The sequence below is a fragment of the Hypomesus transpacificus genome, chromosome 26 (assembly GCF_021917145.1).
Source record: "Hypomesus transpacificus isolate Combined female chromosome 26, fHypTra1, whole genome shotgun sequence".
NCBI classification, from domain to species: Eukaryota; Metazoa; Chordata; class Actinopteri; order Osmeriformes; family Osmeridae; genus Hypomesus; species Hypomesus transpacificus.
In genome coordinates this window covers 4,427,927-4,450,499 of record NC_061085.1, presented here as the reverse complement: position 1 = coordinate 4,450,499, position 22,573 = coordinate 4,427,927, and the positions used below count along the sequence as shown (strand labels likewise).

At 45.5% G+C, this 22,573-nt stretch overlaps 1 protein-coding gene across 1 annotated transcript in view; it reads left to right on the top strand.

Annotated features, from left to right (window-relative positions):
• galnt14 (UDP-N-acetyl-alpha-D-galactosamine:polypeptide N-acetylgalactosaminyltransferase 14 (GalNAc-T14)) overlaps positions 1 to 22,573 on the top strand; it is a 70,386-nt gene that overhangs the window by 20,953 nt on the left and 26,860 nt on the right. The window contains exon 3 of the mRNA XM_047049541.1: positions 19,367 to 19,465. Within this exon, the coding sequence (XP_046905497.1) occupies positions 19,367 to 19,465 (99 nt within the window). The remainder of the gene's footprint in view (positions 1 to 19,366; positions 19,466 to 22,573) is intronic.

Below are 22,573 nucleotides of genomic sequence, written 5' to 3'. Positions count from 1 at the left end.
TTCTCCCATCCCCTCTGTCCTTAACTCCCTCCTCCCCTGTTTTTCTCTTATCTCCTCTCTTCCCCCTCCTTGGCCTCCCATCACCAATCCCTTCATTACGTTTTTTTGCCCTCTCCGCTCCTCCTGTCATTTCCATCCTTTTCTCCTTTCCTTCCCTCTCCTCTCTTCTTACCTGTTATCCTCCACCTTCCACCCTTTTCCCTCTCGTTTTCCCCCCGCTTCCCATCCGTAGCAGGCTGCTCTTCTCGGTGAACCAATTATGCTTGTAAGTTACGAGCGCCACTCCTAATGGCGTCCAAATGGCCGACACGGTCGCAGAGAAACTCCAGATTTGTAAATCAATACCCTGCGTCCGGGCCAGGCGACGGATCGATAGATCTCCATAATGATGGGAAAGCATTCTGCCGAAAGCCCGGCGGCCATTTCTTAACATTGCGAGGACGCTGCAATGAACAACACTGAGATCGATGGGATGTATTCGAGTGTACATATCAATTGCAGAGAGCGGCTTTCGACAGTCTGTCGTCTAAGTGCAGGCTGTTTGTAGGACGTATTCTAAGAGAGGGGCCATTAGAGGTTTACTGGAGCAAAAACAATCTCAAAGATGTGTTCCCTTGGTTTTATCATTGTTGTAGATGTGCGATAAGTAGATAGGCCTTGTAAATCAGTTCAGACCACCTCTCTAAAACATGTTTTACTTTTTGTATTCTACACCTTTGGTTTAGCTGTGAATCTTCTAAGACCAGGGTATCTTTTGTAATGGGGCCTTGCAACACAAGACAAAAAACAAAAAAAAAGTATTCCAGAAAGCTGGATGGCACTTGATGGTGTTTATTCTATCTCTTTCCTGAATCTGTTCATGGAGATAAAGCACAAGCATCAGCTATTTAGCCATTCATTGATACTTTTGCAGGCAGATGAAGGGTTTAGTGACCGAGAAACCTCAATGAAATCTCACACACAAGAGGCTATAGTGAACCACACTAAGGGCCCTATCTTGCACCCAGCGCAATTGGCTTAATCAACGACTTAAGTGTCATTCCTAGTGTGCACTCGACGCAAAGCCGACTTTTCCCTCCACAGACGCACGTCGAAATGACTTTGCGCTCCCGTGGGCGGATCAGCGAAAAAGGAGGCGTGTTCTGGCGCAAATGTTCCCTTGTGCTATCTTGCCGTTTCCGAAAAAACAATTCCGCTACTGACCAGGAAAAACGTGGTCAAAAGTCAATGGCGCATTATTGAGATGCTATTTTAAGGGCGCAAGCTTGGTCCGTGCCCACTAATGGCGAGGCCAGGATCTTCTATCTGCAAAGTTACATTGTTTTGATTTATGGCGTGTTACATTTCTTCAATGATTATAAAAAGATTTTCATAAGAAATTACTATGTATGTGAACTTGATTTGTAAAAACTGTGGCAATTTCCTCCCATGACTGTTTAACTGAAGCTAATTTGGTTAGGTTTCTTCTCCCATGCCCATCAGAATCAGAATTTGGTTTATTCGCCATGTAGCCTATGTTACAAAAATACGCAATTTACTGTGGCAGGAAGGTGCAAACAATAAACATATACGGGTATAAATTAAGTACAAAAGTACATTAGTTAAACTAATTCTAAGAACTAAACAATTTTAAAATATAACAATTAAAACAATTTAATATATGTAAAAATAAGAATAAGAATTTGAATGAGCAGCATGAGTGGGCAACTTAGTGCAATGAGAAAACTGCTCTGCCTTTCCCATACAATGTCACTTCTCTATCTGTTACGGCCCTGATGAGAATGTCGGTCTACTCGGCTGTGAACCGCTGGCGTGCGCCTGGCAAATCCGCCTGGCAAATCCGCCGTTATAATAGGAATTCGCCATGGAACAAGCGCTGCTCTTAAAGGGAATTTGAGATGATGCTCCGATTGGTTTATTGCATGTTACGCCCAAACCACACCCATTAACAATGTAGCTACTTCAGACCAACCCTTTTTAGATTTGCGCCAGGCGCTTTGTGTTTTGATACTTGCGTTTCAGATCGTCAAAATAGGGGGGGGTAAGACTGGAAAGGTGGATCAGGAACTATAGGAGTATAAAAGGTCCTATTTATTGATTTACAGTTTGTGAAATGAACCATATATATTTAAAATAGAATCGTAGACACCCATGATATGATGCTGAACTGTTTTGGACATTATCTGTCTTCCCTTAATGAATCCAACTGCCACGGGTCGAGCTTCATCGGTTGGAGACGCTTTTGCTTTCATGTCCTACATGTTAGAAATCAGGCAATTTAGTCTTACAGCCAATTATAAAGAAACGCTGACCGTCTCAACCAAACATCGCAGTGCTTCCTCCTCTGTTGCTTGTTAGGCCCTCTGGGGAGGAAATTACAGTACCAGTAGAGGAGGGGAGAAGGAGAAGAAAGGAGAGGGGAAGGGAGAACAGGACATGACATCACAGAGGAGGGGAACTGATAGAGGGGTAACAAAAAAAGAGTAGGAGGGAAGAAGAGGAGGACTAAAGAGGAGGACTGGCGAGGAGAGAAAAGTAGGAGAGGAGAATTGGACAGTGAGGAGGCCAGGAGAAGAAGACAGAAGAGGAGGAGAGGAGAGCAAAGGAGTAGAGGAGAGGAGGAGAGGAGAAAAGGACAGTGAGGAAGAGAGAAGGAGACAGAAGAGGAGGAGACGACAGTGTGAAGGAGAGGAGGCAGGGAGGACAAAAGAGGAGATGAGTCTACCAGACCGTGGCCCCTCATCCCTCCAACCTATTAGTTTAGAATTAGCAATGGATGTCATCCACTGGGTGACCATCTCTGCAGCCCTAGCTACCATCACCAGGGTGGACCCTTTGTGCTTGTATACGTCCAAACACACGTTGTCATGGCAGCAGAGCTTGCCGAGTGCTTCCGTTCCTCTTGATGCTATTTGCTAATTAGGTTAATTTGGCCGTGTCGAGTACGAAGAGGTCGATTACGACACTAAGAGCACTGACGACAAAAATGGGGGGCAGGGCGGTATCAAATTGCGGGGGGGGGGGGGGGGGGGGGGTTAGCTTAGGGTTAGAGGATGTATCAAGTTGGTAGAAAATTTCAGTTTGTCCATGTATCAGAGAAGGTTGGATACTAACTTAGGTACTAGACAGTATATTAGATATTTAGACACATTAAATACACAAGACTAGCCATACTGTACTGTACATCCCCCTTGTAACACCAACCACAGAAACACAGGTGAACAAAGGCAAGCACTTTGTACTACCCATGGAACAACAACAACACAACCATTGCAGACAGCATTTAAAACTGCAATGAGCCCCAACCACAACACCATTGAACCGGTGGCGTTAGTGGTGTTGCTAATGCCATTACCCAACATACTTCAGCACCCTTCAGTTCTTCAATAGGCTTTTAATGTTGTGAGGCTGATGTTGCCTACATACTGATGTGCACACTCTTTTACCCCCGTCATCCACACCTTCCTGGTTCATTTCATCTCATTACTGCTGTGTGAGGTTGCGGTCATGTAAAACGCTCGGTTTGCAAAACGACAACCTTTTTATAAGAATTGGTTGTATTGAACTATGTTCAACTGTGTGTAAGTGTTCAAACGTATTCTATAGCTTCAGGAGTGTACAGGTTGTTACCTTGTCATGTTAGAGGAAGATGACTCGGCATGTTTGTTGTATCCATGTTTCCTGTATATGTGTTGCAGACTGGTGAATAGTCAGTTGGTTCAGAGCACCATTACCTCGAGCAGTCTGGCTAAACCTACCTGTCGGTATCAGCTAAAGAACACACCCGCACTCACCCAGCATGCCCCGCCCCCAACACAGACACACAGCATCCCCCCCTCCGCTCACACACACAGGCTGCCCCCACCACACACACCCACATCCCAGCTAGCATCCATGTTAATCCAGACACATGGCCTGGCGTTTTCCCTCAAGTGTCTCTCACTCACACCTTCCCTACATTGAGACAGGCGAGGCCAGATTGACTTTTAATTGTCTGTGTGGCTTCCCTAACTGCTGCTTTAAATGTTCCTATTGGCCCTGGGAGACCGTGTGACAGGAAGAGGAGAGCGGAACAGGGATGGATGTCAGAATGGGTCTAATGGGTCCTCTGAGAGGCCGAAAGTCCTGGGGCTAGGCTCTTCGTTATGCCTGACACACAAACACACACGCACACACACACAAACAGATGCCAACCAGATGTCTTATTTGTATATCTTTTAAGTTTACTAGTTTAGTATTGCTCCCATTTTGGCAAATATTTGTATTTCTATATTTAATCTCTGCTTGACGCTCGGCCAATCCCTGGCCGCCGTCATCAGCAGTCACTGCCAGTCACTCCCCTCTCAGCATCAGATCTGGTTAGAGAAGATAGAGTGTGTATTTGTGTGTGTGTGTGTGTCTGTGAGCGGGACTTTAAAATGGTGACAGCACCCAATTAAGAAACAGGCAGAGACCTCTCCGACTGACTGCCCACTAAATCAACTCAGGCAAAGAGACGGACACCCAAACCAAGGACCCGACCCTGAGACCTCAGAAACACTGTGCACACACTCACACATAACACATAACATGCACACACAGAAATACACACAGACATAACACACACAAATAGACACATACACACACACACAAATACACTCTCACACACAAATACAACACAGACACAGACAAAACCAAGGATGGAAAAACAACTGTGAGACATTTTATAATCTTTCCAGGAATACTGACACGTCTGCATGGAAAAGTTCTACAGATATGCCAAAGCTTTTTATCATTCTGTAATGTCATAGTGGGGTGCCTCAAAGTTTGAGCGACGCACTCTGTGCTTCATTTAAAGTGTGCGTGTGTGTATCCGTTTGAGTGTATTACTCTTACTTGAACACCTGGCCTTCCTTCCTTCATGTCAGTGCAGGTGCCGTTTCCCAGAATGCATCAGTGTCAGCCTTTGGGCCATTGTGGACGGCCACGTGTTGTTGAAGACAGATGAGAGAGGGATAGTACCCCGGAGCAAACTACACAACTGATCACTCCACCTCTGAAATATCACCCTCTCAGACATGACTAGACGAGAGACGCATTCCCAAACCGCATCTTAGATCATATCACACTTCAAGCAGGAAGTCGCTAGCACTAACACTTCCTGCCACCTGACATGCATCATCTGTCCGTCTGTCGGGTGAAATGACGATCAATGACGATCTTTTCGATAACTGCTCACGTCGTGCTATGTTGCTAACATCCATATGTTGTCAGTAGGGAGTCGGAGGAGGGAATTGAACCCACGACCTTGCTATTTTCAAGCTCCACGCTCCACCAGCCTCTGACTGTGTATGATCCCCCCCCCACCCCCCCGTGCGTGTGTGGAGACTGCTGTCTGCTGGAGCACATAGCCCAGCTCTGGATATAGTAACTAGGACAGTGTTGCTCGGTACCTGTGGGGCCCCGGCCTGGAGATCCCCTAGGGGCCAACATGGTTACTCATGCACACGCACGTATACACACGCACTTGTGCATGGGCACACGGTATGTGCACACACACGCAAATACACACACACGTGAGAGGAGGCTGGGACTCTACAGGGCTATTGGATGGTGTGTGATGCAACCTATGATTAAAGGGAGACGAGAGGCCAGGGACTGTGCGATGAGAGAGGGGGAGTGTGTGTGTGGGTTGGGGGTTAGGGGAGGGCCTTGGGGGCTGTAACACAATTAAACCTCACAGCATGCTCAGATGGGTGTGTGAAAGGACTGTCTGTGTGTTTGTGTGAGTGTGTGTGCTGAGGGAGAGGGGTGGGGGGGGATGAGTGAGAGTGTGACCAGGTGATTGTTCTGGGCTTCAGACTCTATCCCACTCTGATGGAGTCGTTGTATGGTGTGTGTGCAGGTGTATGAATTTGTGTGTGCGTCTGTGTGTGTGTGTGCAATTTCTGCATTAATGAAAATAATGATCATGAACATGCTGACCTCCATGATACTATCGTGGGCAGCCAAATCTCTGTTTCTCTGAATTCAGGGATGAGTAGTAAAAATCATAGGAACGTAGGTACAGTTATCCACTTTCTCCTACTGAGTGGGAGTCATGACCCATTTCCATGATGGGGCCTTCGTTGTCGGCCTCTTAGCTGACCTATCGATTTGTTTTGAAAAAGTATGTTTTTCCTTTTCACAGAAGGTCGTTTCTCAGTAATTTTTCATCAAGACATATATTTAGAATCAGGGATGCATTCATCATATGTTTATGACATATAGGGGGAGTGTAGGGGGTGGGCAGAGTAAGCGAGGAAGGGATGAAGTAGGGGAGAGAGGCCAGGGTGAGAGAGGAAGGGTAATGAAGACGGTGGAGGGTAAACATGGATGACATAGCGACAGCAAACAGGGACTATCACACACAGATCCCAGAAGAACACATGGCAGCTCTCCCTCACCCCTTCGCTCCCAGGCTTTGCCTCAATGGGGAAGCTTCCAGACTTGCACATGATTTCGCTTCAAAGACATCCCTTCTCCTAAAGCAGTCCTCAGCCAGTCCCCCGGACGTCCGCTGCTATCGGCCCCCTGCCTCCACTCTCGGTACTGATAGACCATCAGGGTGTGTTAGAAACACCCTGGCTGCTCTCTCCAGGATAACATATGGCTCTGTCTGTTCTCCAGGTCCACCCTCTCCAACCCCCCTCACGCCCACAGATTGCTTAATTCATCACCGTGCAGAAACTGCTTTAAAGGGAGCGCGGCGTGGTGGCCACAGATTCATTGTGTCGGAGCCTCGGAGCGGAAAAACTCTCTCCCTGCGCGGCGAGGCCACATTTATCTTATCTGGTGAATTTCCACAGTGTTGCAGCCCTTCCGCTCTACCCAGGTAGCAGTTGTTTGTGTGTGTATGTGTGTGTGTGTGTGTGTGAGTATATGTGTGGTGCATGTGTTTGTGGGAGAGAGACAGAAAGCATAAACAGCATGCCCACTGTATATGATTATGAGAAGCCTGTACATAATGCAGACCTGGGGCTGTCCAAGAGTAAAAGATTATTTCCTGCCTCTTAAACACACTCAAACACCCCTCTTACCACCCACCAACAGTCCCTGGGGTACTCACACTCACACACACGCACACTTTTGCTGAGGATTATTCATTCCGCTCCTCTCCTCTCAAAGTATTTCACACTAGAACCTTATCAGATAATTCACACTCTGTTGCCACACTAAAATGGATGTTACCTCTCTTCCTTTGTCTTCTCCTTTCCTTCACTCCTCTCCAGTCCTCTCCTGTTCTCTCATCCTGTCCTCCCCTCCTCTCCTCCAGTCCTCTCCTCCTGTCCCTTCCTCTCCTCCTGTCCCTTCCTCTCCTCCAGTCCTCCCCTCCTCTCCTCCAGTCCTCCCCTCCTCTCCTACAGTCCTCCCCTCCTCTCCTCCAGTCCTTTCCTCCTGTCCTCTCCTCAAGTCATCTCCTCCCCTCATCCCCTCCCCTCCTCCAGTCCTCTCCTTCTGTCCCCTCCTCCAGTCCTCTCTTCCAGTCCTCTCTTCCTCTCCTCCCCTCCTCTCCTCCCCTCCTCTCCTGTCCCCTCCCTTCGACCAGTCCTTTCCTCCCCTCCTCCCCTCGCCTACTCTCCTCCTGTGCCCTCCTATCCCCCTGTCCCCTCCTCTTCTCCAGTCCTCTCCTGCTCTCCTCCTGTCCTCTCCTCCTGTCCTCTCCTCCTGTCCTCTCCTCCTGTCCTCTCCTCTCCTGTCACCACACAGAGCAGTCTTTGCTCCTCATTTGATTAGTCAGATGGAAATCCTCAGAAAAGCAGGTGAAGGAGAGACAGACAGAAAATGAGATAAAGAGACTCACAGAGGGGAAAATAAATACATCCGCTCATGGTGAAATGGAATAGCTATGTATTAATCTCATTCTGTTTAAATGTGATTCAGGGTCTCTGAGCTCAGTCACTCAGAGAAAAGAACAGCATCTTATTTTACCATGTTGGTTGGATGGTTTACACCATTTTCTTGCATCTTACTATAGCACATAACTGGCAGGCTGGTTTGATACCCAAGTTGTGGGTGCATAATTGTTTCCAAACCTTTTTGTCTACATCTATATTGTTGTTGAAAGGTTGTGCATGATGGCAACAGTCCTGATATATCAGCCCTCTGTAAAAAGGCAGACAGAATTTTCTCACAACATCTCACTGTTTATAATTGTCTTCAGAGGGACTGTGTGAATTTTCATGAATGTTTAAAATACCATTAAAGTTGCAGATAGATGATTAGAACTATTTTGGTCTCTCTCTCTGAAGAACGAGGTGATGTTGTGCATGTGTGTAGCGTTAGCATTTGCATGCGTTTGTGTGTTGTTGTTGTGTGTGTGTGTGTGTGTGTGTGTGTGTGAGTTTGTAAGTGCGTATGTTTGTGAGTGTCTCTGTGTGTGCATGTTTGTGTGTGTGAGGGGGGATACATGATTGTGCCTGAAGGCAGAGACATTTGATGAAGATCCTGTTTCAATGCATTTGCAATTCCCTGTGAATCCGAGAGAGAATATGGAAGATTCTATCTTCTCATCTTATCTGGGACACAGTGTAGCATATGTGTGTGCGTGTGTGTGTGGTAGGGTCTATTTTATTTCAGTTAAAATAAAGAAAAAACAATTTCACATGCAAGAACATATTATACAAAAGCATTTATATAACAAATTGGGATTTGTTTCTGTATCGAAGAGAAATGACGCAAACCCCACTGCACAGGTCAGATATGGAATCAGAATCCCTCATCGGTGAAGGGATGCAAATACTGTCCCTGCACACTTGTCTTCACCATCAAGACTTGCTACCAGAGCTCTGGTGTGGCTTCAGCATGAATGATGCACTGAATGCAATGGCAGAAAAAGTGCAGTACACATGAGCAAGATGGCTGAGCGGTTAGGGAGTCGGACTCTCAATCAGAAGGTTGTTGGTTCGATTCCCGGCTGTACAAAATGATGATGTGTCCTTGGGCAAGGCACTTCACCCTGCTTGCCTCGGGGGGGGATGTCCCTGTACTTACTGTAAGTCGCTCTGGATTAGAGCGTCTGCTAAATGACTAAACGTTCATGTAATGTAGCAAGATGTGTGTCCATGACCTCTGTTGACCTCGCCAAAGCCTTCAACACTTTGAACTTCCTTGGAAGGTCCTCGTTTGATAAGTCTGCCACCGGGGAAATGTGTGAGCTTGCCGTGCCTTTTCCTTGAACGGGTGAGGAAACCGGGCCCCTGGGGCCCAGTTGTACGGCAGCCATCTCTTAATGTTTAAGGTCTTCGTCCCATGTGGGACCTTTGCTTTTATGAAGGCTCCAATCTGCCACAGAGCTGAAATCGTAACGCTAGAGTAGAGCTGCGCACTTAAGGAAAACTGTTTCTCCTCATATTTCTTTGGTGACTTTTGTTATTGCTTTTTTGTGCATTATCACCTTGAGTCGGCCCGCCATCCTCCCATCCCCTTTCCGTCATGGCATACCAACCTGCTCTTCCTGTTTACGTTTGCTGGCTCTGAAATGGTGCGGATTCCTTTTGCTCGGTCAGATGCAAGTGCTGTTCGATTGTTTCTAGTAATTTGACGTGAGGATTGATTCGGCTCGTAGATGAAGCTGACGAGGAGACATTTTCAGGCAGTTGATTCGATTCTCACTGGCGCACCAGTCCGCCTAATAACTTGGAGTCTGACGAGAGTGGTGATTCCCTTCAATTGTTTCATTTGGGTCGGGTCTCATGCGGTCCAACTTTACCGCACTATCATCTTTATTTGCATTAAAAGCTGCATGCAGACAAGCAGGCTACTGCACTGTGAACTGCTCCACTGGCATAACAATGCACACCACTCTCTTTTCCTACATCATAATTGATTTGGCTGACTGGATATGTTCTTAACCTGTACAGGTACTTTGAAAATACAAAGTAATTTCAATGAGAACTGAGAATTGCCAGAGATTCATTTGGTGTCAAACTGTCCTCTAGAAGTTTGGAGAACGCTTCTCAGTTTTCTTTTACATTGTCCAAGACAAGACCTCAGTCAGACCGTTTGACGAGCCACACCAACCCCTTTCCTCTCCAGTCGACGCTGCAAGGCTTACCCTTCCCAGGTAGCACATATCCCATGAGTGGGGCCAAGCCAGCGCTGTCCAGGGTGCTGAACCAGGCACCTGTTTGGCACCTGCTCCAGACTAATGACAAACAGCACTGTGCTCCATTGGCTCATCTCTCTCCGGACCCCCGACCCCAAGCCCCCTCCCCCCCACCCCCCCCCCCCCACCCCCCTCGGAGCAGCTGTGAGCGCTTGTAGCAGAATGACGCCGTCCCTCAATGTCCCAAAGTCCTCCCAATATTCGGCGGGTATCTTGTCCTCCTCCCGAACGACATCTGTTCTCTTAGTCCTACACTCTCCACCTCTCATCACCATACTGCACTGTCCTGTACTCTGGAGACTGCAGCACAGACTAGGAAGTCTACATTAGTGTTGGGAGGTGTCATTGGATGTGAGGAAGAAAGCATACTGTTTTGCTTTCAGGGCTTGTGGAGGATCAGTTGGGATGACCAGGGGATTGTGGGATGTTTGTAATAATATGCAGCTGTGGAAAGCAAGGAAATATGGCTTCCTGTCTGCCTGCCAGCCAGCCTCACTGCCTGCCAGCCAGCCAGCCTGTCTGACCAGTCTACAATATACCCACAGACACATAAGAGGTTGGAAATGAACAGCTGCTCTTGTGCCTTTCCACTTGGGTTAACTCCCACTCTGTGTGCCAGCTGTGTGTTTGTGTGTGTGTTTGTCTGTGTGTGTGTGTGTGTGTGTGTGTGTGTGTGTGTATGTTTGTGGGCACACATGTCAGAAGAGAGGGGTGTTGTCAAACCACTCCCATTTCACCCTCCCCGTCCAAATCTAGGACCCTGTCTCCCTCCCTCCCTGTCTCCCTGTCTCCCTGTCTCTATCTCCTTCCAATTGAAATGGGTTTATTGGCATGACAGAATTTGTTTTTGCCAAATTAATTAGTGGGAAAGTAAGAGAAAAATGTACTCTAGAAAAATGATAAACTGATTAAATATAAGGTAATAGGCACAAAATACATTAGGAATTACACTATTTATAACATTTAGTTAAAGTTTAATCATAAATGATTTACATTACATTATTGAAAACATGCAATGACATGCAGCTGTATATATAAATTAAGCCTTGATCTGGGATTGGGTGGAACTGCAATCGACCACAACTAGCTAGCTAGCTCTGAGTAATCTCTGTTTCCTTACGCAACTGAAAAACGTGTTTGCCAAAGTCCATGCGCTACTGTTGCAGTGATAGTCCCCATAGAGAAAAGTAATCAACAGCATGAGGAGGGCCATCGTACTGCTGACCACCACAAATGTTCTTGTTCAGCTCAAAATGTGCTGAGGCACAAGCAAAAGGAGCATATTGTACAGTTGTTATTCACCAAAAAACATCAGACCAGTGTTTGCTAGATGGGGAGAAACAAATGCCAAAATGGACATTGAAAAAGTAATAGAGAGTTTTTTACCGTTGGAGTTAGCCACAAAGCTAGTCCACTCGTGAAATTACATGATTGTTATGACTTCTTGCATACGTAGATTATTACTTGTCTTATTTATTTCTTCAAACTATGACAGGCCAATTTGGATTTTAATGTAAAATATTGTAGCATTCCAATCTGATTTTATTTAGTCAACAATGAATCTGGGTAATATTGTTGCTCTTGATTTGTTTAGCTAAGGTCTTGGGGGTTCAGTTAAAAGCGCGGACATGTTTTTGTGCCAGTTGCTGTACTGTTACTTTGAGCTTGAATTGTGTGAATATCAGGGCTGATCTTGTAACCTGAACTTGAATGGCATTCTTCTGAAAGGGACCGAGAGAGACACAAAGGGAGAGAGAAGGAGAGACAGATACAAACAAAAACAGAGAGACAGAGAGCAGGAGAGGTTAATACAACGGTAACTGGAAAAGAAGCATCTCCCTGCCTGTAAACCATGTGCCACAGAACATCAGTTTCTGTGTGTGTGTGTGGGGTGTGTGTGTGTCCTATTTCCTATTTCCTATATCAGAAGTGTTCAGTGTTCTCTTGGTCCAACAACAGTGTGACAGGTGTTCCAGTCAGCCTCATTCCCTGAATTCTGTGTATTTGAGGGTGTGTGTGTGTGTCTGTTTTGTGTTTCTGTGTGTGTTTGTGTGTGTCTGTGTGTATCTGAGGGTGTGTGTGTGTTTGTGTGTGTGTATGTACCTGAGGGTCTGTTTGTACCTGAGGGTCAGTGTGTGTGTGCATGTGTACCGGAGGGTGAGTGTGTCTTTGTGTGTGTTTATCTGGATAAAGGGTGTGTTTGTCGAAGGGTGAGTGGGTGTGTGTGTATGATCTTCTTTCGCACCACCTCTCACCCCGGTTTCTTTCACCTCAATGTGAACTTTCATAAAGCTTCAAGAAAACAGCCTGGATGCATGCAAGCTAGCACCCCATGGACGCAGACACACATACACATAAACAGACACAGGCGAGCAGCCCCCAAACAGCAGTGATCAAATATTAATGACTCCAGCACCATCTGCATGTTAATCTACACCGTGTCTCTGTAGAATTCTCCCTCCCTCACTCCATATCTCCTCATATTTTCCTCTCTGCCTCTTGCCTGACTCTCATAAACATCCTACAAAACACACAGATCCGACACAGTGCTCCACGTCTGTGGAGGTAACAGAAATGTTTCGTTTTTGTCACTTGCCATGTGACTTTTTCACGCATCAACAGAAAAGCTGGGTGTGTGTGTGTGAGATTGTCTGCTAGCCCTTCTGAGTTTATCTTACATGCCTCTTATACGCCTGTTACATTGATCCCTTGATGTTTGACAGTACAGAGAGAACAAGACAGATGAGGGGGGAAAAGACACGCAGAGCACATGCACACGCGCTCACATGTACACATTATTACACACTCACACTCATGCACACACATTCACATATGCTCTCACACATTGTTGAGGACAAGAAGGATGTCGTTATCAGTGGGGTCTTCAACGCCTGTCTGTCAGCACTTTGCTGCTATTTCTAATCTCATTGGTGCACACCGTCAGGAGAGGGGGGTGGAGAGGCGGAGAAAGAGGGAAACAGTAGAGGAGACAAAGGGGTAGTCGAGAGAGAAAGAGATAAAGAGATAGGAGAGAGATGTTTTCAATGTTCAAGTCTTTTATTGTCAGATGCACAGAACAACACAGGGTCAGTCTGGGTACTGAAATTCTTTGGACAAGACAATGCAAAGCCACCTGGCATAACATGACATATAAGTACTCAGTAGCAACCAGTAGCTGAACGTGCAACCAGTAGCTGAAGTGACAGCGTGTAAAGTGACTACCGTATTTTTCGTAAATAAAGCCTCAGTTTAAACCCCGATTTAAAATTGTTCTTGTGGTGGTGCGGTTTATATTTCAAAGCGGCTTATAGCACGTTTTTATGACAAAACAACAGTAGAAACAATTTTTTTTCGTGAATGCTATTTAACCCGTGAAGGAGGAGCGTTGCATCATTCGAATGCGGGTCTCACAGCATAACGTCACATATATGCGATTTCGAACATTCCAACTGAATATTTTCCGATGGACAAAAACTACGTGGCAAACGCTTTAGTATGTCTTCAAAATGTACTAATGAGAAGGCTAACAAGTAACACTTGCATGGTAGTAGCATTGCTACAAGTATTATGCTAGCTAACTTATCCCGGAAGCTAACTAAAGCTAGCTAGTTCCCGTTTCGGAAAAATAACGTACGCTTTGGGAACCGTCGGAAATATTTAGAACTCACGCATCTAAAGGTAAACATTAGTTAATTCCCGGGCTATAGAAAACATACATTACGCACTTAGGTACTTTTGTTTTCAAAGTGTGTTACACAACTGCACGCTGTAAGATCGCCTATACTCGTACATTGCTACGTATCATTGTTCCCGTATCAAGTGCGGCATATATTCCAGTGCGGTTTATACTCAGATTTACAAACACAGAGCTCCCATTCTGGTGCGGTTTATAGAAAATGCTGCTTATTTTCCGAAAAATACGGTAGTGTGAGTGTCGACAGTGTATCAATGTCAATATCAATGTTCATTCAGAAGCCCTTGGAAAGAAACTGTAGTCCAGTGTGCGTGTGCGAGACCGAATGCTTCGGTATCACCTGCCAGAAGGCAACGGGGTAAAAAGACTGAAGGATAGGTGGTAACAGTCTTTTAGAATCCTGCCAGCTTTCCTGAGGCATCGTGTTGTAGGTGTCCTGTAGGGCAGGGAGCTTCCTGCCAATGATGAACTCAGCAGACTGGACCACACTAGATGGGCCTTGTGTAACGGAGTGAGAACCGTAAAACTCGCTCCTCAGGTATGTAAGAGGCCACCCGCGTCAAAGAAGAGCTAGCTTTTCTTTGGCGTAGTTGGTAGTGGTCGTGTTTGGCAAATCGGAGGCCGAGCATTCGTATCCCGTGAGTGGCGAACTACCTTGTCAGATGAAGCGTGGCTATGGCTCTTACAGACCCATCACACTTGCGGTCCCTGTCTGTGCAGCTCCCATACCACACTGTGATGCAACCAGTCAGTATGCTCTCTATAGTGAATCTGTAGAAGTTAGTTGGGACGACTGAGTCCATGCCAAACTTCTCCTCAAGAAGAAGAGGCGTTTCCAGGCCACTTTGACCACCTTGTCCGTGTGAGCAGACTAGGTGAGATCATTGCTGATGTTGACCCCGACGAACCTGAAGCAGCTGACCTTTTCCACTTCGGATCCGTTGATGTGTAGGGGTGCATGCTCCTCCTCCTGCCGTCTCCTATAGTCCACAATCATCTCCTTGGTCTTGCCGACGTTGACAGAATGGTTATTGTCCTGACACCATGATGTCAGGGTGTCAACCTCCTCTGTAAGCTGACTGGTCACTGTCAGAGATAAGGCCCACGATGGTTGTGTTGTCAGCAATGTTAACAAGGAGGTTGGAGCTGTGCATTGCCGCACAGTCGTGCGTGAACATGGAGAACAGGAGAGGGCTGAGCACACTGCCCTGGGGGGTGCCTGTGTTGGTGATCAGTGTGCATGAGGTGCGGTCACCGATTCTCACCACCTGTGGCCTCTCCATCAGGAAGTTGAAGATCCACTTGCAGAGGGAGGTGATAGAGAGGAGAGACTGTGATGTTTGGAGTGTGGGATCACGATTTTCAGCTGGGTTATAGGTGGGTTAGCTACTTCTGTTACAGAGTAAACACATTCAGACACACACACACTCGGCTAAATGGGGATTGTGTGGATAAAAGTGTGGAAAAATACAAATGCCCTTTACGGACCAATCGAAACTGCAATTTACATTTCAACAAATCATTAAAAAGTTTATTCTCACCTTCTCTGGTACATGTAGATGTATTACTGTGACCTTTTTCTCTCCCTAGACAGAGACAACCAAAGAGAGGGTCGTAACAGCAATGAATAACAGTTGTAACAGCTCTCATCCAAATTAAACTACCGCAGTCTTGCGCTGTTGCAGGGTTTTGCCATGTAAAACCCTTCCAGGACCTTCTTAACGACCTTAATCAGGTCACAGCTTACCCCAGCCACCCCTCCTGACTATAAATGGCCGTCTCAACCCCACAGTGCTCTTTTGAACCTTCACTTTTTGATGAATGAAGGAAAATGTCAAGGATACTCTGAGAAAAAGGTTAATTCAGTTATCAAATGTCAGTCATATATCATTATGAGAGGAAAATACTCATACTCCCTGAATTTCATTTGCAGCCTTTCCCTTCCTCTCTTTTCTCTCTTTTCTCCTTTTTTCTCTCTTTTCTCTCTCTCTCTCTCTCTCTCTCTCTCTCTCTCTCTCTCTCTCTCTCTCTCTCTCTCTCTCTGTCTCTCTCTCTATCTGTGTGTATGTGCGTGCATGTGTGCACACGCTAAACCCATTGTAACTCTCCTTCCTCGTCTGGTCAGGAGTGTTTTAATGAGTTCCTGTGGTCTCATCTTTTATTCATGTTTCTGCACCTCAGCACTCCCACTGTTCCAGTTTGTCAGCATTATCATTCTGATCATAAGAACACACAACCTGCCCTTCGTTCACTAACAACACTCATAGAAGAACCCAGAAGAACTTTCTAGACAAAGGGTGAAGATAACACAGTCAGCTCCTCACAGGGTTGTTGGAACCTCCAATGGTTATTTCTGACCTAAAAACACAGGTTATGGAACCTACGGTCCAGAACAAAAGGTTCTACACAAAAGAACACATCATTGGTGGCCAAGCCGCAAAGTGCCGAAGCCACCTCAAGTGTTTCTACCTTTTCTTATTATTACACATCTGCCATGGGAGTCTATCGCAGCCCCTAGAACCACATGGTCAGAAGTTGTGAAATTTGGCACACTCTTTGGGACCTGTCCCCTCATCACTTTCACCAATTTCCATGTCTCCCGTTCCAACCCTCTAGCGCCACCAATGGGTCAAAGTTGAAGGCGTGTTTAAACACGTTACCTTTGAACCATTTGCCACATTTTCCAAAATTAGGTATAATTTGCTTCCCTGGATCAAGACAAGTTCAACGCACTCTATGACGTCATGCCCAGTCATATAGATTCTCCGCCATTTGGAATGTTAATGAAAAGCATTTTTTCGCTACTCCTCCTACAATTCTTGTTGAATCTTCTTCAAAATTGCCACAGATGATCTTCAGACCAAGCCTCACAAAATGAATCCCCTTGAGCTTTGATTTTTTCAACCGTTTGTTAGTTACAGACAATCAAATTCGGCAAACGATCCAGAAAAAGGGAAGTGAGGTCATATTTTAGCGAATCTTTAATACATTGGCTCCAAACTTGGTGTGTGGATTAATGACCCTGTTATTACGTAAGAGGTCCGAAAAAGTTAGTGTCATTTGAGCTCTAGGGGGCGCTACAATAGGCAAAATTGTGTTTTGACCAATAACTGTTGATTTGTTTGTCTTATTTATGTGATTCTTGTCTCGTGATATCTTAGGAGATCCCGTGTCTGACATATGTTAACTTGTGCTACCAGACGAATTGATGAAGCCGCCATTTTGAATGACTGAATAAAACCTTTTTTCCCTACTCCTACACAATGTATCCAATATTCACCAGATTTGGCACGGATTATCTTCAGATCACAATCACCTTGACATGTGTAAATAGGACTGAATTACAACTGTTTAAACTTGGGCCAAATCTGACCACGCGTGCCACAGGAGAAACGGCTTACTTTTTGTATACAGTAACTGTACACAGCAATATCCAGCACTGAGAATGGCTCACTGAGATAAGATGGGCTCCTTGGAAGTGCAAGGTCGTAGGTTTGAATCCAGCCACAATCATCAAGCATGTCATGATACTGGTTTATCTGTTTAGTGAAGCCAGGTATGCCACAGTTAGCTGTCTAACAGTATAATCATAATGGTAATGATAATGTTTCATTCTCAGGGGATCTATACTCGAGAAGAGTGTTGTAAAAATTGAAAATGTAACACATTTATCTTGTATAACAATGATTCTGTGTTCAGCATTCCTTGTGTGTAGGGAGAGGCCATAAAAAATGTCTGGCCTTATCTGTGTTGGGTGAATCATGTGGTAAAGCTTACAGGGGTCAAAAGGCACACGCACACACTCAAACACGCACGCACACACGCGCACCAGGTCTACGCAAGGAGCCAATGAAGAAGAGCCATGGAACATTTGCATGCCTTTGTCTTAACCAATGACTGTAAAGAGTGGGGCTTGTTAAATAGCTAGCTAGCACAACATGCTAGCAGACAAACTTGTAAGCACAATGGCGTGATGTTTTGTCTCCTTGTGGGCCGGCCGCAAGTAATAAAACATTCTTAAACTTGTTCACCGACTGGCTGTGCAATGCTTGTTAGATTAATATTTCTGACAAAGAGTCAGATTTATCGTGCTTTGTAAATATGTGTCCTCTAACCTCTAGGGGGGCGATCCCGTGTCTGACACATGTTAACTTAACTACCAGCCGAATTGATGTGGCCGCCATTTTGAATGAATACAACGTTTTTTTGCTACCTCTCGTATAAAATGTCCAATCTTCACCAAATTTGGCACAGATCATCTTCAGACCAAGCCTTGCAAAAGACATCACATGTTTTCTAAACCCTTTGACTGGAACAGCCAATCAAAGTCGTCAACCAAGCCACCATAAAAGAAGTGAGGTCATATCTCACCACCTTTACTGCATTGACACCAAAATTGGTATAGGATCTAGGGACCCTGTTCTAAAGAGGTCCAAAATAGGTCATGCCATTTCACCTCTAGGTGGCTCTGCAATAAGCAAAACTCTGTCATAAATTATCTTCAGATGAAGACTCACAAACGTTTTCACATGGTTTTTGATTTTCTAAACAGTTTTTCTGGTAAAGCTGATCAAAGTCGGCGATGGAGCCGCCAAAACAGGAAGTGTGATCATAACTCAGGAAATATTTGCTGAATTGACATCAAATGTGGTACAGGTGCTCGGGACCCTGTTCCAAAGAGGACCACAAAAGGTTGTGTCATCTAACCGCTAAGGGGCGATCCCGTGTCTGACACATTTTAAATTACGATACCAGCTGAATTGATTCTTCCGCCATTTTGAATTAATGAATACATTTCTTTTGGTGGATATCAAATATTCACCAAATGTGGCACAGATTGTCTTCAGACCACAATCACCTTGACATGTCAAAATAGGACTGAATTACAGCTGTTAAACTTGGGCCAAATCTGACAACTGCTTGCCACAAGAAAAACTGCTTATATTATAAGTAACTGAACTGTCTGATTTCCAGCACTGAGAATCGCTCACTAGGATAAATTGGTGTCCTTGCAATAGCAATGTCAGAGGTTCGAATCCAGCCAAAGCCGACAAGCTTGTCATGTCTCTGATTCTCCGTTTAGCGAGTCTGTAAACCACTGCAAAGGAAGCCAGGTACACCGCAGTCGCTAGCTACCTGTAGTCAAGCTGTGTATAGTCAATGCAATCCTCACACAAACTATCAAATTGATTTTAGATTTTTGAAACCGTTTGTCCAGTAAAGCCAATCGAAATCGGCAGCAAAGCCACCAATCAGAAAGATGTGTCGTATCTCAGCAAATCTTTGATGGATTCACGACAAACTTGCTGCGTGTACTCGGAACCCTCCTCTGAGGATGTCGAAAGTTTCTTCTGGGTCATCTGACCTGCTTGGCCATCCCATTGCTGCTTGCAGCTATATTTAGAGATTGTTTTAGTTTTTGAATTCCACAATAAACTAACCTGAAACCAGGACTAACCATCTGAGTCTTATGTTTGGTTTAGTGATTTTTGATTTATTATTCCCTTTCTCCTCCCTCTCTCCCCCCTCTCTTGCCTCTCTTTCAGGTGTACTACGCTTCACTATAACCCTGACCTGCCTTCCACCTCCATCATCATCACCTTTCACAACGAGGCTCGCTCCACCCTGCTACGCACTATCAGGAGGTACAGTCACATCAAACAAAATGACCATACCTTTTTCCATGTCAACCCTTTGTCCCTTTCCCCCCCTGCCCTGATACCTCCCCCACATGAATGTTTTACCAGTAAAGCTGATTCGGAGCCTCTGCTGAACTCCCACAATCACCCGGCCACCTCTCTCACACACTACTCTTCCTCCTCTTCCTCCACCTCCTTCTTCTCTCCTGTCCTCTTCTCGTCCTGTCCTCCTCCTCCCCCTGTCCCAGTCTCAGCAGTCTGGCTCAGCTCCAGTCCAGTTCCGATTCAGGGTTCTGGCTTGGCTTCAGATCATTACAGCAAAGTTACTGTAATCAGCAGAGATCTGCCCTGTCTCTTTACAGTCACACACACACACCACCCGAGGGCCAGCTCTTTGACTGACCTCCACCCTGCAGTAAGCTCTGCTCTCTCAGCCAATTAGAACCAATCCCTCCCAGCGGACCCAACTGCATCACTATTACTGTCCCATGTGTGTGTGTTTGTGTGTGTTTGTGTGTGTGTCAGAGGAAGGTTAGCGATGTGCCTCGGGCCGTACTCCAGGCAGAGGAAGTGTTTTCAGCTCTAGACTTGCATGTCTCCTCCCCCAAGCTGCTACTGCATGGCACTTGAAGGCCTTATCTTCTAAATGAATCAATTTGCAGAACACTATCCCTCTTTCTCTCTCTCTCTCTCTATCTCTCTCTCTCGCTCTCTCTCTCTCTCTCTCTCTCTATTCCTCTCTCTATCTCTCTCATACTATATATATATATGTAGAGAGAGAGAGAGTAAGATATATATATATTTCTCTCTTGTTCTCTTTTCGTCTTCCTGCATCTTTGCTGAGAGGATACTCTGACTGTACATGTTCAGTCTATGCTGCTCCCCAAGGATGGATTTACTGTACCTACCCACAATGCACTGTGACACATTGCCTTGTCAGAATCTTGATGCATTCTGGGTAAACACATCCCGAGGTAGAGATGGCGTCCATCAGCCATGTGTGTTTGAATGTGTGTGTGTCAGAAAGAGAGTGTTTATGTGTACGTGATTGTATGTGTGTGTGTGTGTGAGAGAAACAGAGAGAGAGAGAGAGAGAGAGAGAGAGAGAGAGAGATTGTGTGTGTATGACAGAGAGTGTGTTTGTTCGTGTGTGTGTGTGTGAGAGAGAGAAAGAGAGAGTGTGTGTGTGTGTGTGTGTGTCAGTGTGTGTCATAGCTGCCCCGGCAGTTTCTGACTATAATTAAACTCAGCTCCAGTCCTGTAGCCCCAGCCTCCACCTGGCCATGCAGTTGCCTCTGGGCTTGGAGCTAATAGGAAAAAAACAACTACAACAACTTAGCTAATCTCCTGAGCTTTCTCTACATTAATCAGGGTGTCACACTGTGTTTGTGTGTGTGTGTGTTTGTGTGTGTGCGTGTGTGTGTGTGGGTGTGTGTGTGTGCATGCATGTGTGTGTGGAGAAGAACAGAGGTGGAAAAAAGAGTAAGGGAAGATATGTTAAATGAGCAGTGGGATACATAACAACCCCTTCCAACCATTAACAAGCTTCTTGGAGAGTATAGAAACTGAGCAGTGTGATGCCACTTGACACCAAAACCTATAATTATGTAGCAAGGATACACAATGTAATAATATAGCTGGGATATACAGTGCAATAATGCTGTGACGATGCACTATATAATAATGTAGCGAGGATACACTTGTAATAATGTAGCAGAATTCACAGTGTAATAATGTAATAAGGATATACTGTAAGGTACAGGAGAATACACATTTAGAAACAATGTTCATCATAGGGTTTTTTTGTCGGGCTTTCTCCAACAGTATTAGAAGAAGTGTAAAATAAAATACTCTGCGTCAAAACAAGCTTGTCGATATTGAATTATACCGTGATCTACTGATAAATGATGTTGTTGTTGTTGTTCTGAGCCTAGAATACTCCAGTTGAGATAGCAGTCTTATATAAAATATAATGTAAATGTTATGCGGTTCACCATATCAACATGTGGGTTGCGAAGAAGTTGATTGCTTCCTTTTTCTACACTCTCCAGTGTCGTAACACCCATGGGGAGTTAACAATCTTGCATGCCCCCCTTCCCCCCCCCACTACCACCTCCCCCATACTAGCTTGGTTATCAAGGAGGGAGAAAAAAAAGGTAGACAAAATTGAAGAGCAAAGATGAGAGAGTGAGAAAGAGCGATAGAGAGGAGAATAGAGAAAGAAAGAGACTGAGATGAGGAAAAAAGAGAAACAGTATGAAACGTATAAAAAATACCAAAAAATATTACATGAGGCAAAAAAGAGTCAGATACATGCTGATGGAAAATGACAGAAAATAAGAGAAAGTAGAAAGAGATTCAGTGATAATGGGATATTGTAGATGGAGAAAGATTAGTTAGAGATAGAGAAAGAAGCGGAGGGATGGAGAGAGATGGAAAGAGATTGGGTGAGAGAGGTGGCTAGAGTTGGAGGGAGAGATGAAGAGAGAGAAAGCGAGAAAGAGAGAGCCGGAGACAGACGTAGCGAGATGGAGAGCTTCCCGGATCGCATGCTCCAGTCTCGCTGATTAGGTTGTATTTAGGGGCTGAATCAGGCTTATCTAGGTCTGGGAAAACCACACACATAAACCAAACATGTGCACGCACGCAAACACACAGGCACACACACACAAAGTCTCTACGCACAAAACCTCATACACACACAGGCACCACCTCCCCCCCCCCACCCACACACACAGTTAACACACACACATACATACTGTACACACATACAGGAGAGCAGATTCTTGTCACAGGTTGTAATAAAGGCATGAGGATCCAGGGGAGCTGTAGGAGGGATGGAGCACAGGAGGGCGGGAAGGGAGGGAGAGGGGGAGAGGGGGAGGGAATCCAGAGTGATGAATGGAACCAACATGTAGGCAGGGGACAACCAGACCCATGAGGCTGACAGCCCTCCAATTACTCACCCAGACAGCACAGAGCGGAGGGAGAGAGGGGCAGAAAGAAACAAAGAAGGAGGGAGAGAGAGTGGGATGGATGGATAGAATCCTGTAAACCCTCATGTAAGAGACAAACAGACAGAAGGCCGACAGACAGACAGACCGACAGACAGAT